At 42.2% G+C, this 15,667-nt stretch overlaps 2 protein-coding genes across 9 annotated transcripts; both read left to right on the forward strand.

Annotated features, from left to right (window-relative positions):
- The first annotated feature begins 606 nt into the window (after nt 1–606).
- Nucleotides 607–6,775, forward strand: arhgef3l (Rho guanine nucleotide exchange factor (GEF) 3, like). Of its 8 annotated transcripts, none has more exons than XM_034589392.1 (13): nt 607–843; nt 1,230–1,278; nt 1,384–1,435; nt 2,010–2,077; nt 2,179–2,286; nt 2,381–2,539; nt 2,909–2,971; nt 3,421–3,517; nt 4,050–4,126; nt 4,301–4,558; nt 5,186–5,356; nt 5,970–6,162; nt 6,271–6,775. In XM_034589392.1, the coding sequence occupies exons 1-13, from the start codon at nt 806–808 to the stop codon at nt 6,516–6,518; spliced, it is 1,581 nt and encodes a 526-aa protein (XP_034445283.1). In that variant the 5' UTR covers nt 607–805; the 3' UTR covers nt 6,519–6,775. The 8 variants fall into 8 exon arrangements, with proteins under 8 accessions (XP_034445283.1, XP_034445286.1, XP_034445289.1 ...); XM_034589395.1 differs by having other exon boundaries at nt 2,010–2,071; XM_034589398.1 differs by having other exon boundaries at nt 1,384–1,434; nt 2,015–2,071.
- Nucleotides 6,776–6,972: 197 nt separating this feature from the next.
- usp21 (ubiquitin specific peptidase 21) lies at nt 6,973–14,658 on the forward strand. The gene is made up of 12 exons (XM_034589409.1): nt 6,973–7,059; nt 7,673–7,873; nt 8,655–8,711; nt 8,827–8,944; nt 9,038–9,152; nt 9,742–9,861; nt 9,970–10,034; nt 10,124–10,311; nt 11,891–11,969; nt 12,062–12,169; nt 14,205–14,319; nt 14,424–14,658. Exons 2-12 carry the CDS (start codon nt 7,718–7,720, stop codon nt 14,515–14,517), a joined length of 1,215 nt encoding a protein of 404 aa, XP_034445300.1. The 5' UTR covers nt 6,973–7,059; nt 7,673–7,717; the 3' UTR covers nt 14,518–14,658.
- Nucleotides 14,659–15,667: the final 1,009 nt, after the last annotated feature.

Raw genomic sequence — 15,667 nt, forward strand, 5'->3', positions numbered from 1 at the left:
AAGGTTTCAAACACCTTGTTAGATCATGTCTACTTTAACTCCAAATGACATTACGGTGTAAAAGCAAGGCAATGAGATGTATCTTGAAATGCGAGCACTTAGTGTGATAGTGAATAAACGTGTAAAAGATATTTCTGAATTTGTGTGGTTATTTGACCCTTTTCTAGAGAAGATGACATCTGGTGTAGCTCTGTAATGAAACCGTCAGATGTGTGTTTCCTGTCTGACCTGCTTCAGGCTCTTCAGAAGTTTCATAATAATGCATATCTGCAAACGACCTGAATCAGCTTAACGCTGACCTGAGAACTTACAATGAAACCCCGTTGAGACAATGGATGATTAATAACAGGATGCAGGAAATTATCTCTTCCGGATTGATTGAATAAATTCACCTATACTTAACTAATTTATTCATAAGGGCTATTGGATGAATAGTAAACTAGTCACAAATTTGCTTTGACTTCCTCTTGTGTCGTATGCAAGACTTTTAATGTAATTGGTGTTAAAAAGTTCCACTATCCAGTCGTCGGGTTCGAGCGACAGGTTACAATAAAAGTTTTGAACCGTCCTTCCTGAGAAGAGCGGATACATCAGTATGTGCAACGCTAAAGGATGTGGTCAGGTCTGAGATGAGGAAGAAGTGCGCGGAAGAACTTTTACGAGCTCCCTGCAAACAAGTCGCTGTACCTAACTGCAACAGGAAAGATCTGAGTCAAACTTTGGATTATTTTTACAATATATAAAAGTTTCTAATTTTGAGACTGTTGCCGTGATCCTGTGAAGATGCAGTGAGGACAAAGAAAAGATGGAAGTGGAGGACACTGGTGAAGCGAGGACTTCCTGGTATGATTTCTGACATTCATCTTTAACTGTTAACACTGTGGGGTGCCGAGTACTGTGTGTTACTCCTGAGAACTGACTGAGATCAACAAAATAAACTTAACTTTGTTAGAGGCATGGAAGGTCTTTGAAGTTGGCATCATGGTGTTGAAATGTGACTGATGATATTTATGTTATCTCATTGAATTGGAACAAAATCTTAACCTGTAATATTCAATAATATACCCAGGGCACAAAGTAAAATCTGACAAATTCATAATTTTAGCACAAAGTATCATTATTGCATTCAGCTACTATGTCGTTTCTTTCTTTTATCTCACGTTAAATGACATAACTGTGTGCGAGGTTGTTTGCTTTGTGCTCATTAACACTTACTTTGCCTTTTTTAGGTTTGTGGCACCAGCAGAGACACACTCCATCCTCTGTGACCATGCTGGGGTATGACACACTACCTGTCTTATTACTCTCTCCTGTCTCAAAAATGTCTTAACTCTCTCCTAGAAACTTAAGAACTCACTTCCACTGTTAATCTCTGCTGTTTAGAAGAAGAGAAAACAAGACCCGGCTCCTGGACCTGTGATCAGGATCACAGAGGTGAGGATGGTGATCTGACATTAAACTCTGAGCTGCGCTGCCTCTTCATTTTCTTGTGTCTCTTTGCAAATACAGCGGAAGTTAGTCAACCTTACCTTTGTGACCGCAGCGGTGCGTGCAGAGCTGCATGCAGAGCTGCGTGCAGAGCTGATGTTCAGCGGTGCAGCCACGGCGTCTCTCTCTGCATGCACAGATCTTTAAATCCTGTTGATATCACTCACGTCTTGTCCCATTTCAGCCAATCTTGATTTTACACTTTTCAAGTTGACCTGTTTTGCTTTCATTGTTATTGTTCATACATTCATAAAAACATTTTCATTGCAGATATTTCAACACATCTCACATAGTTACAACACTCAATGTACAGCTGATGTGGTTTGTGTAAAAAAAAACTCAAAAACCTGGCTGACATCTTGTATTTTACTACAGAGGCACACTTTCAGCCTTATTCCTCTTTGAAAGCCACACAGGAAGTGAGAGATCTGCACCCTGTAAACTCTCACCCCTCTCAGCGTTTTTTTCTGGTTCCACGCTACTGAACCCCCTCATCTTTCTCCAACTCATTCTGTTCTTTCATCAGGACGAAGAGGAGGAGGAGGATGGTGAAACGATGTCAGACCACATGAAGGATTCAGAGGTGCAGGTGTGTTTTGTTTTAACTCATTTAATGTGCAGCCAGCATTGTTATTTATCAAAGATCCAGTCTGGTTAGGGTTAGATGTTTTATTGGTGATGTCATTACAGGAGCCCAGTAATAAAAGGGTCAAACCTGTGGTGAAGTCCAACAGTCTAACAGGTGTCATAACACCATCCAAGACCCCTGCTCTGAAACGGATTGGACAGTCCATTTCGGTAACAAACACAAAACTAATTTCTTCTATTAAAAAAAAAAGAACAATCAATGACATGTGCGTGCAGACATTCATCCACTGTGCTCTTTCCACAGCGGTCCATCAGTTTCCGTACAGAGGCTCGACCTTTGCCCCCGGCTCCCATGCGCCCCCGCACAAAGGCCTCGTCGTTTCCACGCCGCCGCAACAGCCAGTGCTGGAGTGACACCGTGGAGAGTCATGACCTCACCGCCAAGGAGATCAAACGCCAGGAGGTGCGAGGGGGGGGGCAGCTAGAACCTTGGCCTTTCTGCTTGTGTGTTCAATAAGAATGTGTGTTTGTACTGGAGGGTATGTGGGTCAAGCTGTGGGGCTGTGGTTGCAGCGGGGGCGGGGAGACTACCCTTCGTTTCTGTGAAGCAGCGCTTCACAGAGATTATGAAAGAGGATGTGAGCTGGCAACAGAGGCTTAACTTCCTTTATTGAACAATCAGCTGTCGCAGCTCGTGTTGTTCATCTGCGTGTATTCTAATTCATGCCACTGTGTGTGTGTGTGTGTGTGTGTGTGTGTGTGTGTGTGTTTGCATCCACATTGTTTGTGTCTGTTATTAAAACATGTGAAATGGTTCCTTCTCTTCCTGTAGGTGATCTATGAGCTGACTCAGGGAGAGAGGCAACTTATTGAGGACCTCAGTCTGGTAAAGAAGGTACTTTACCCCCCCCCCCCCCCCCCCCCCCCCACTACCTCTCTGCTGAGCTGAGGCAGTTTATCCAATCACGTTCCTTTTCGCACTTGGGGGACAACGCAACAGCACCCACAGTTTAACTTAAAAATCCATAATCCCAGAAAGACTGCTGCGCATACTTCATATTGCATATTGCAAAGGTTTTGGACAAATTGCACAATTACACAACTTTTATCTTTACATTGCACATTTATACAAACATTAATTTCTATTTTATCTTGTTTTTTCTGGATTCTGTTTTTATTGTCTTATCTTTTCTTTTCTTAACACCTCCATTTTAGTAGAATACATTGAATATATTTCAACTGCTCCCCTGTTCTCTCCTAACTTCTTATACTTTATTTCACACGTCTCTGTACCTGACTTAACTCTCTCCTCACCTGCGCCTCCTCCTCTCTGTGTGCTGCAAGGTGTACTACGAGCCCATGTTGAAGCTGGAGATCATGACAGAGAGCGAGCTCGGACAGATCTTTGGTACTCTGGACTCTCTCATTCCTATCCATGAAGGTAAAGCATCGCTCTGCACCACTCATCTCCTGTTACCTCAGTCTCCGCTCATGCCTCAACAGAACTTTTCCCATAAAGCAGGTTGGGCTGTGCAATAATTTAATATTATCGTTGGCTGACTTTCAGTGGAATCATATCTGCATCTTATGCCAGTTCAGTTGGGGATCTAGGATTCTTCTGAATCAGGGGCCATAAATGGGCCACAATTTACACAGAGGGGCCTATTATATATCCAACATCCATGCAGCAACGCCATTTTTATTTTGAATAGTCTCTGTTTTGTCTCGTAGTTAAAATTGTGATTTTACTTTCAACAACATTGCTGAGACAAGTGTGTTAAGCCACACAAGGAAATAGGTCATTTAATCATTTGTAGGTACATGCTCACCACACAACTCTCATTTCTTATTTTAGTCTATGACGTTCGACGAGTTAAATGTGATGTTTTCTGTGTCAGTCTGTCTTCGAGCAGCGGTCACATCGGCTTTCAGTTATCACAAGTCGGTAAGATTCTGTTTCTGTGTCATGTCAGATCTTCTGAGTCGTCTCGAGCGGCTGAGGGGATCAGAGAAAACAGTCGGACAAGTGGGACCTACACTGTTGAACTGGGTGAGTATCTCCATGGAGACCACGGAGCGAGGAGAAGAGATGAGGGCACAACCCGACTTCACTCTCTCCGGTTCCTGTATTTTCTAACCACAGAGCTCAGTCTGTGTACATCTCTGCTTTTATTTGACTTTCAATTTCTTGCCTCATTGCCGACCCCGCCCTTCCCCTCTGCAGTTCCCTTGCCTGGACGCCTATGTTACATACTGCTGTAACCAAGTGGGGGCCAAAGCCCTGCTGGACCAGAAGAAGCACGAGAAGAGAGTGGAGCACTTCCTGCGCTTGTGCCAGGAGTCTTCGTTCAGCAGGAAGCTGGACCTGTGGAACTTCCTGGATCTCCCTCGAAGCCGTTTGGTCAAATACCCACTGCTGCTGAAAGAGATACAGAAGTGCACACCTCCAGACCACCCTGATGAGGACACACTGCCTGATGCTGTGAGTATGCACTCTCGTACATGCACATTATTTAAGAGCATTTATAAATCAAACATCAACCCGTAGACAGAGGGTTCAGAATTCACTCATTTCCATGGCTTTAACAAATATTACATTACCCAGTACTTTATATGTAATTTATATCCACTTTGTTAGTTTATGTAAGGTGTGTGCAGAGTCTGCTCCTTTAGATGAACCAGAAATTTGATGGAGCATGAACACTAACGTTTGGCTGATTACAACACACAAATCCAAATAATTTTATCTTAAAACTGTCATCCATGTGTGCAAACTAAATATCAATCAGTATCAGAATAAATGTTGATTATTAAGGCTTCTTAGACAGTGGCTAAAGTAGAGTAGCATACCCACTGTTATTTCTCCAAATTGTGGAATCCATCTGTCTGCAGCCAATAATTTCTTTTTAAAATCGGCAATTCTTGGCACATTGTCACCTCCTTATGGCAGCAAGAGAAAACTGTTTTCTGATACTCAAGATTCAGACAGTGATATTGTAATTTTCCATAAGTAATGTGATGTCTGTTCAGATCCCACGCAGACTTTTCATTTCAACACAGAATGTCTCTTGTTGGTGTTGATAGTGTCTCAACCCTTTGTTCCGCCCAGTTGGATCTTATCCACAGTATCGTGGCCGAGGTGAACAAGAAGACAGGCGAGGCTGAGTGTCAGTTCTACAGACGGGGTCTCAGCTACCTTGATGAGAGCCAGAGACTACCAGAGATCCAGCAGTCCCGCTTCCTCTACTGCCACGGAGAGCTCAAGAACAACAAGGGCCAGGTAGAGGCTCCCTAATGTTTCAGCTCTTCGTGGAGTGGTTCTCCTGGGGGTGTTTGATTTGTTCATCATTGTTGCATTACCCTGTATTGTTGAAAATGCACTCTGTATCAACTTGATGTTGTAATTCTCTCATTAGTATTTAATATGTATACAAATTATGAGCAAAATATCTTAAAGGTCCAGTGTGTAAGATTCAGGTGAAAGGGATCTTTTGGCAGAAATTGAATATATAATAATTTGTGTTTCACCTAAATTCTATGAATTGTTTTTTTTTTTTACCCTAGAATGGTCCTTTGTATTTAAATACTTTATATTTACATCTGGAGCGGGCCCTCTCTATGGAGGCCGCCATGTTTTTTTTACAGTAGCCCAAATTGCAGAGCCCAAATTTATGACAACTGAAGGCTACTACAGATTCTCTTTCATGTTTGGAAGGGGAGAGTGAGGTGAGGGGTGTTCAGCTGCAACATGCAACTTCACCACTAGATGTCACTAAAATCTACACACTGAACCTTTAATAATTGGTGATTTTACTTTGACTTTCCTGATGTATGATTGGATATTGTGGAAATTAATCTCATAAATCTGTATCTCATTTGTTTCCCTCTGTCAGCGGCTGCATGTATTCCTGTTTGAACTGGCTCTGGTGCTGAGCAGACCGGGGGAGGACAGAGATGGAGGTCATGTGTTCCATGTGTACAGACAGCCTCTGACCAATGCTTTGTTAAATCTGGAAGAGATCCCAGACGGGGAGGCTGCTGGAGGGGGCACCTTCAGAGGAGCCTTTACTGGGGGGAATGATAAAGGTAACATGTACAGCACATGCCACATAACACCCATCAGCCAAAACCTTTTTTTTTTCGTCAACCTTTCTTCAATTCGATTTCCTTCCGTCTCCCTCTCTCATGTCCTAGTGAAGAACTGTTTCCGTGTGAGCAGCAGAGGGCGCTCCAAAGCCAACCCCTACAGCCTGCAGGCCAACGACTCCTTTAGCAGGCAGCAGTGGATCACCTGTCTGCGCCAGGCCATCATCCAGTCACGGGACAGGACTGCCCAGCACAGACAGTCACAGCTCTCCCCTCACGCCGATCTCGCCCTGTATCACATAGCTGAGCTCAGCCTCAGCTCGGACTCAGACAAGATAGACCACACCAGTCGCTGACTGTCAGACTGATCACCAGGAGGCCTGTGGGCGTCTCTGTCGATGTGTACATTGAAATGAGAGGAAATAAAAGGGACTGCTTGCGAAAGATGATTGTGCTTAGACACACGTTGGCATAGAATTTCCAACATGGATTTTATTTTTACTCTTGTTTTATCTGATGGATTGTGGTGATGCGTAGTGTACAGCTTGGGAACAGTAAATGTGAATGTAAAATGTTTTTTAATTTTTTTAATAAACTGACACTTTAAGTTGTGTTGAGGTACTCGTGCAAAAGTACACAAAGAAAAGTCTAAGTATAGCCAACAGGATCACCAGAGAAAAGATTAGAGATGATTATCCTCCTTCTCTCCCCCCTTCTCTCTATCCCTCTCTCCCGCTGACACTGGTGATAGGGCAGGAGAGACGTAGACTTTTAGCTGAAGCCTACGGACACAGTGAAACAGTAGACGTCCCCTTATGCATTTTTAACAGCTCAGCAGGTGATGGGAACTGTTTGGTTGGGACAGTTTGTCCACAGATAGAGTGACCAAGAGATCAGGTGAGTCCAAACTGCTCCGTTTGTTTCCTAATTCTACAACATTTGCTGTAGGCGTCATGTGAAAACTAATGTTTTCAGGATTTTACTCTCGACCTGCACTAAACTGCAACAGAGAGCATAGATGTGGCTTTGATAAGATTGAGAACATACCTTGATCATGAGCATGAGTCTTAAATAAGTTCAGTCTAGACAGATTAATCAATGACTAAAAATCAGCCATGTGCCTTCACTATGATTTGTTGGTATCTGTATTCACTGAGGTCTCTGTCAGTTTGTGGCATTTCCAAACTGCTCTGCTCTGCACGCTGTAATTACAAGAGAGAATTGTGAGCCTGGGTGGATCAACTCGAACTATTCCAGATGAGGATTTAACCTTAAAAGAATGAATCCTGCTCTCTCACCCTAAGTTACCAATGGTCTCCTTCGTCATTATATTGGAAGGAAAGGAAAACACGCCATCATATGTTATTCATTGAAAAAAAGGGGACTGCCGCTCTTTCAGAGTTCTACGATCACGACCTGCTCACCTTTGACCCTGCAAGTGAAGGTGGTGCATCTCACTCCTTCTGAGCTGCAAAACAATCTGCGTGCAATTCTTTCGCATCTGCCCCAGGATCCCTTTTGGGTAGACACGTGTGAGGATAACCAGTAAAGAAGGATGCCTGGAGCCAGTGGGGTCAACGTGGAGGGGTCGTGTGAGGCCCTGTGTCGAACCCTGGTGTCCCAGAACGGCCACCAGAGAGAGACGGCAGACATCTCCCAGTCCGTCCTCTACACCTCCCTGATGGGCTTGCTTCTGGTCGCTGACAACGAGGTGTGCAGAACACACACAATACAGTAGAAAACCCTGTGCTCTAACCTTCAAGTGCGGAAGCCTTGAACGATTGTTCTCAGTGTGGAATTAAGAAACATTCACACAGTAAAATAATGTAACAGAATTAATGGAGGGTACATATGAGCATGCACGTGTTTTAGCACCTGTCAGCACTCCTTGGTCACTAATAGGATGAACGCTTGAGGCTGACCTCCTTTTAGCCTCTCTTGTTATTCTAATGAGATAAGAAGGCTAAATCTGTCCTACCAATATTACACATTCACTGACATGACAGTGTTAAAGCAGACAGACATGACTATGGGGTACAGACACAGGCAGGGGTCAGATAGGACACACACTCAGCCAGGTACATGTGTAGGCTTTTTTTGTTGACAAATTCCTATACAACTAGAATAGGACTCAGTATAATACCTCCCCCAAGGCCGCACTGGGCCGCACAAAATCACAAACACTCATGGATATCAAATTCATAAATCGAGATCCATTCATTATTTCATGGGAAAGGGTGAAAATGTTAAAAAAATAAGCCTTATCACACAAGGTTCATTAAAGGGGGGACAATCCAGGATCTTCACCAAAATGTATTGAGTTCTTTCTTGACTAATACCGCATCCGTCCACCAAGTTTTATGGTAATCTGTCCAGCAGTTTTTGCAAATCCTGCTACAGAACAAATAAACACAGATGAAAGCATAACCTCCATAATGAGATATATGCTTTCAGACGTACCTGGTGTGCATTGTGCTCTTTCTATTTTCCAGAAAGAGCAGGTCACCTTAGGAAGTGGGAGGATCGGCCTTAGAAACATAGGAAACACAGTAAGTGTTGACGCATGATGAATCCCACTCAAGTGTTACAGTACCGCCAGATTTGCCTGAATACATTCTTGAAACATCATCCTCACCTTCTGCCTTTACTTTGTCTCTGACTCAGTGTTTCCTGAATGCAGTCGTCCAGTGTTTGTCTCACACACGTGGCCTCAGGGACTACTGCCTCCTCAAGTCCCACAGGCACGAGAAGTTCTCCAAAGAGGAGGCGATGCTCATGGAGGGTGCGTTCCTGTCTCCTCATGTTCTCGCCTGATCTTCCTTCTTTCATGCAATATATATTTTTTGCCATTTTCTCACCGCTCTTTGTCTTCCAGCTTTCTCTGAGTTGCTGTCAGGCCTTTGGGATGCAAATGAAGAAGACACAGTCGTAAATCCACGACAGTTTTACAATATTTTCAAAGAAGCGGTGCCTTATTTCAGTGGATACAGGTGAGAATGTTAATGACTTTTTTTTTTCTCTCAAGGTTAACTTCCTCTTTCTAAGTTTTGTGGAGGCAACATTACTTCAGTGCATGCAAACACAAACTACTTTTTATATTTATGAAGGTAAACTCCATTCGTAAACTATTTAAACTAGATTTGCACTAAGAAGACTGCATACCTCCACCAAGACCTGCGACCGTCCCATTATGAAACAACATTTAAATAGACTATTTCAAGATTTGTCTTTGGATCTGCAGCAAATTGCACACTTCCATAAATATCAGTTTTCATAAATATAACTTCTTTTCTTCATCCATGAAATCAATGAAAATGTTGAAAAACGTCCAATCTCACAAAGTAAAATCCTGGATCCACCGTGTCCTCACCAATATGTATTCAGTTCTTCAGGTTTTGAATAATCTTGCTACAAACAAACAAACCAAGCAACAAACTAACAGACAGGGGATAAAATATAACCTCCTTTGCGGAGGTAACTAACTTTCTATGTAGGGATGGTTTCACAGTTGAGACTTTCATAGAAGTAGCTGCCTGCAACGGTGACCTTATGAAATCTCTCTGTGTTTAACTCATGCAGTCAACAGGATGCTCAGGAGTTTCTCAGGTTCCTGTTGGACAAACTTCACACAGAAATCAACCGCAGGCCGTACGTCCGACGTGCAGGAAAGGACCCCGAACAAAAATATGCCAGAATTAGGTGTGTGTGTCTATACTGGAAAGATTCTATCATTAAAAACTAAAATGTCCTTTTTGTGAACACTTTTTGTGTGTTTTTTATTCCCATCGTCTCTTATCCTCTTATTAGACTTTCAGAAGAGGCAGTTGCCATGTGGAAGACGCACTTAGAGAGAGATGACAGCAGAATAGTAGGTGAGGAGAGAAATCTTTCATCTATCACTAATATCGTTTAAATCTACCACTGATATGTCTTGACACTTTCCACCTCACCCTGCCGACAGACCTGTTCTCGGGCCAGCTGCGGAGCTCGCTGCACTGCTCGGTGTGCTCGCACTACTCCAACACCTTTGATGTGTTCTGTGATCTGTCACTGCCCATCCCCAAGAGGTGCATTGCCGGGGTGGTCACGCTGAAGGAGTGCCTGGATCTCTTCTCTCAGGAGGAGAAACTGGACAAGGAGAATTCACCAGTAAGTTGATGCGGAGAGAGAGAAAACACAAAGACTGTGATAGATCAGTGGGTCAAAGTTCAACGACACTGACGGTGTGACTTTGATTTATTCAAATTCTCGCTTTGGAAAATGTGGAGTAAATGTAAACTGTAGATAAGATGAAGAGGCATCGCTGATTACATTATTGTTCTCATTTGTCTACACTGCTGTTCGACTTCAAAAAAGATTGGCTAAGGCTACCTTTGTTTAAATCTTTCTGTTTCTATTTACCAAATCAAAACATTGTGGTAAAATGGAAAATGAACATGAAATACAACAATCAATGTGGGCAGGGGGAGGAAGGAAGGAAGCAATTTAAAAAAGGTCATTGTCAGACCGGGAGAAAGGGGCTGCTAGTCACAGCCCAAGTCTGGCAGCTGAAGGTCGACCCAGGGAGGCAACTGAAGTTCCCAGACCACATTGCAAGGACAACACTCAGGCCAGATATGGTTCCAACATCAGAGTCGTCCAAGCAGGTGGTCATGATGGAGCTCACTGTCCCCTGGGAAGTGCGGATGGAGGAGGCCCACGAGCATAAGAAGGCCAAATATCTTGGTCTGGTAGAGGAGTGCAGAAGCCAAGGGTGGAGGGCCGGCTGCGAGCCCATTGAGGTGGGCTGGAGGGGCTCAGTGGGCCAGTCTCTGCATCGCACACTTAGTCTCCTGGGAATCCGAGGGTTGCAAGAGAGAAGAGCCACCAAGAACATCACAGAAGCTACAGAAAAAGCTTCAAGGTGGCTGTGGATCAGGAGAACCATGGCGCAGTGAGCACACACACTAACCGGGGACTGATCCCCCCCGGCTGGGTCGCCCATGTGAGGATGTATAACGATCGAAACCGAAACACCCCATGACCCTGGGTTCATCACTGATGATGTGTCCAAGTTGCACCAGCTGGTTTTTTAAGAAACAAGAAAATAAAAATCTTTGGTCTGAGAATTGATTTAAAAATGTTTGTAAGGGTCAGGCACAAACAAAGACTCTCTCATGAACGCACAAGTATTTACGTCATAGTTAGGTATGAAACGTATTTCCCCTGACTGAAGTAGTTATGACTCATCTGCCCCGGTGGGCAGATGAGTCATAACTACTTCAGTCAGTTTCTTTGTAAGCCACTGAAACCTCAGATCCATTTTGTAACTATTTCTCTCTAAGATTAAAAACTTTAAATAAAATGACAAAATAATCACTAACAAACAAATGATTATCTATTGTTATTCAGAGATTACGACTCAAAATTGAAATTCTGTTCCATCAAATGTAGTTGCCTTGAGTGACAGTAGAAACATTCACAAACAAACCTACGGCTGTCGTCACATTGTGACTCAACTGTTGTTAAATTCTGATTGCTGCATACTAGACATACTAGTTTAACCACACCCACCTGGCACCAATAAAAATGACACAGACAAAACAATAGAAACTTTCTTGTGAAACCAAAACTGTTTCATCCTCGGCAGAAGATTCCATCCATTTAGGACCTTATCACTGTGTGAAAGTCATTTTTAATAGAATCATATTGTTGTATTAAATGTTTGTGTGTTTCTTGTGTGTTTCAGATGTGTGAGAGGTGTAACAGGCGTACTGAGTGCACCAAGCGACTGTCCATCCAGAGGTTTCCCCAGGTTATTGTGATCCGTATCCTTGGCAACAACTCTTACCCACTGTATTATGAGTGAGTGATTTTCATGTGCAGGATGTTGTGATGATGCTTAACAGCCTCGGTTCAGATCTGAATCGTTTTACGTCTTCCCGGTGGTCTATCAGTAAGAGCACAGTATATGTCTCCTTCCCACTCACTAACTTGGACCTCAGACCCTACGGACCCGTCGACTGTGGTAACTCCAACAAACTTTTTCCTCTATTTATTCTGATTTATTACATTTACACATGTTCTCTTTATATTCATATGCATGTTTTCATCCATGTTTGTTAGTGCATGTCATTTATTTATTTTGAGAATGCAGGGAAAAGTTGAAAAATGTGCAGGAGAGGTTAAAACAGGGGGTTTGTTCGCTTTATTTTGATATCTGACAGTTGAGTTAAAACAAGAGACGTGGAGGATTTGCAAAGCAAATTGAACCATGGTATCATCCATGGAATCTATGGAACCATTCTTCAAGTATCAACCAGAGCAAAAAACAAGAGCCCTCTCCTTCCACTTGTTAATTCACTGAAAAATGTATATTCATAATATTAAACGAACATGAGACGCACATCCGAAATGAAAATGAATTCCTCAGAAGTATCGTAACTGGCTTTTATGATGTTTTCTCCTTATATAGATGAGCAGATATCATTTTATTTCATGGTTATGCAGGCTGGCCATCATTAATTCAAATGTCTGTCATTATCTTAACCTAGTCTCTATATTCAGTTCTAACTTGAGCAGGTCAATCAATCAATCATGTGTTATTTGTATAGCCCATATTCACAAATCCCAGTTTGTCTCATAGGGCTTAACAAGGTGCTTCATCCATCCTTAACCCTCAACAAGTTAAAAACATCTTAAAACATAGAAACCTCAGAGAGAGCCACGTGTGAGGGATCCCTCTCCCAGGACGGACAGAAGTGCAATACATGCCGTGTGAAACAAAACCCATTCGGGCAAACGTTGGCTTGGAGATGTCGGGAAAACATGACCTGTCCCCCAAGAGGCATCACTGAACTGATTAACTGATTTCTCCAGAATGCAAACCAGAGGGCACTCTCACATTGCGTGGGTTAAGTTCCCTTGATGCTGTTTAAATTCGCAGAAAAATTTGTATGTGACATCTGTAAAATAATATTCATTAAGTATCTTATAGTTAGCCTGTAAGCTCTGGAAATGAGCTTTGTCCGTGAGTCCCTATCAGAGTCCAAATTCCTCTGCATGATAAACCTGCAGCTCCTCACAGCTGCATCCGCAGTTACAGCATCTTATGAAAGGTGGAAGCTGAATTATTATTTTTAGGTAATTTAAAACAACGCTGTTTCTTCTTTCCCAGTCAACAGAGTAAACTACTCTCCCTGCGTATTATTTTCAAATATTTCCAGAGGTGGGATTTTTCTTCCAGATTGAGCTGTGCACTGACTTCATTGTTCTGTCACTAACCAGGTCCCCTATATTTCTAATACCACCTGACAACCAGAAATACCTTCTTCTTCTTCTTTTATCGCTGAGTTATTCCAAGGTGAAGAATATACCTACATGTACTGTGAAATATTTAATAAGTTTAGGGGATATTCTTTGAGTGTTGTAAAGTTAGATGAGCCCCTTTACTGCCAGGCTTATTCAGATATGGTGTGTTTTATGATTGAGCCCCAATTGGACTGAGGGGGCCAGTAAGTTCTTTATATTAATATATTAATATATAGTTATGTTCTCATCCATACTAACTGATTACTCTAATCAATCCAATGTTTTGCCATTACGATACGGCGTAGCGCGCTCAGGGACAACACACCGTTACTTGTTGTATAAAGTTTTCGACGCTTGATAGTTGGCTTGTTCCCTTGCCATGAATAAACTTTTATCATTTGTTTTTTATATTGTTTTAAAATGATCAGTTGCATCATTGAACTATGAGGCAATCAGTCTAGTCAGTGTTTGTCAAGGGGTCGCATTAATGTTTTATATCTGCAATATCGACACACAATTTGACTCTTAAATACCACATAGGGATCCACTTAGTTTTGCCAGCCCTAACCATAACTGGCTGACTTTCGATACGGGTGTAACCACTATCTTTAGCTGTTTGTTTTTTGTGATAGATGGAGGTGGTTTCTTATAACAAGTACATTATTCCAGAATTTGTAAACTTGGATAATTGATGCAACATGGTTGTGATGAACAGAATGAGTAAGTCACTATATCCACATATGCTCCCACAGGTCCAGTTCTGTATGATCTATATGCAATATGTAACCACGCTGGGACGGTGAACATGGGGCACTACACAGCCTGCTGTTCAGATGGAAATGGTTGGTGCTTCTACAATGACTCCAGGTAAAACTTGCTCCTCCATCCAGATCATTACAGTGCCCTAACTGCATCTTCTGTACAGACTTGGAGCCGTTTGTCACAATTACTCTCCACCTTTTCACCAACAGTGTGACTCCAGTGTCAGAGAACCAGCTTCAGACCAATCAAGCCTACGTGCTGTTCTACCAGCGCAGCAACAGCTCCGCCGCCATCAGGAAATAGGCCTCAGACTGGCTGAGTCGTGCAGCCAATCAGAGCAACTTTACCTCCAGTGTCCATAGAAACAAATAAAGGCAGCAGTGCTGTATCTCTGGCATCTGTGAACTTCTCAATCTCAGTGATGCATGCCCTGAAATAAACTCTGACGAGGAGGAGGAGGAGGAGGAGGAGGAGGAGGAGGAGGAGGAGGAGAGAGGCCGTGTCCACTGTACAGCCGATGCTTTTAAAGTGTCAGCGCAGATAGACTGTAGCCTGAAGAGTTTCTGTGCCCCAGTTCTCAGGCAGCAGTGCACAGCTGTGTGCATACATATGCTCTGAATGTAAAATGGATATGATTCGTGCTTGCTACCATAAACACCCCCCCCACCCCACCCAGCCCCAATCAAATTTTTTTTTTTTAAAAGAACATTTTGGGTGGAATAGAAAATAGGCAAAATGTCATGACTAAACTGTGACATAGAACTAAATCTTTGGCTATATTTTAAGCTACAGTTTTCTAAAAATATACTTGTAAACATCTGCACCCTAGCTTTTTTATCTTAATCTCCTAGATGGACAGTTAACCCTGATAGTTAAAAATATTAAAATGAGCTATATTTTCCTCTTTAAATGAATTCTATTTTTCATGTATGTATTCATATGCATATTTTATATTTTTTACGTTTGTGTCTACTAATCAAATACATTTACAAAAATATTTTGTAGATATTGTATTTAATGGATTACTGATTATTTTTTAAGTCAATAAAAGACCAATGCAAAAAAGACATGGACTTTTTGTTGTTGCTGTTGTTGTTGATTGTGGTTTTATTGTTTTCAGTGTTGGAGGAAGTGCTTTTATTGCCGAGCCCTAATGTCCTCGAGTTTGTTGAGCAGCTTGAGAAGGTTGATAGTATTAAAAGCAGAGTTGAAGTCCATGAACAAACTTTTTGCCTTTGCTACATTGATATTATCATTTATATCATTCATATAATATATATTATATATCCAGACATGGGGGGGAAACAAATCTACATTTTACCAAAGTACTGCACTTGACTAAATGAGCAATGTTCTGATTTGTATTCTCTTTCATGTGTAAACAAGTGATTATAATGTAATTGTATATTTCATGTTTTATGAATGTGTATGTAATGGTGTAATGTAATGTAAT

The sequence above is a fragment of the Hippoglossus hippoglossus genome, chromosome 7, assembly GCF_009819705.1.
Source record: "Hippoglossus hippoglossus isolate fHipHip1 chromosome 7, fHipHip1.pri, whole genome shotgun sequence".
Lineage (NCBI taxonomy): Eukaryota > Metazoa > Chordata > Actinopteri > Pleuronectiformes > Pleuronectidae > Hippoglossus > Hippoglossus hippoglossus.

Bases quoted from the DNA above. Each gene is read 5' to 3' on its own strand.
- arhgef3l (XM_034589392.1), top strand. From the start codon at position 806: ATGGAAGTGGAGGACACTGGTGAAGCGAGGACTTCCTG. The intron at 1,279-1,383 runs GTATGACACACT...TCTGCTGTTTAG, and splicing joins TCCTCTGTGACCATGCTGGG to AAGAAGAGAAAACAAGACCC. The intron at 6,163-6,270 runs GTAACATGTACA...CTCATGTCCTAG, and splicing joins TACTGGGGGGAATGATAAAG to TGAAGAACTGTTTCCGTGTG.
- usp21 (XM_034589409.1), top strand. From the start codon at position 7,718: ATGCCTGGAGCCAGTGGGGTCAACGTGGAGGGGTCGTGTGAGGCCCTG. The intron at 8,712-8,826 runs GTAAGTGTTGAC...TCTCTGACTCAG, and splicing joins TTAGAAACATAGGAAACACA to TGTTTCCTGAATGCAGTCGT. The intron at 10,035-10,123 runs GTGAGGAGAGAA...CCCTGCCGACAG, and splicing joins AGATGACAGCAGAATAGTAG to ACCTGTTCTCGGGCCAGCTG.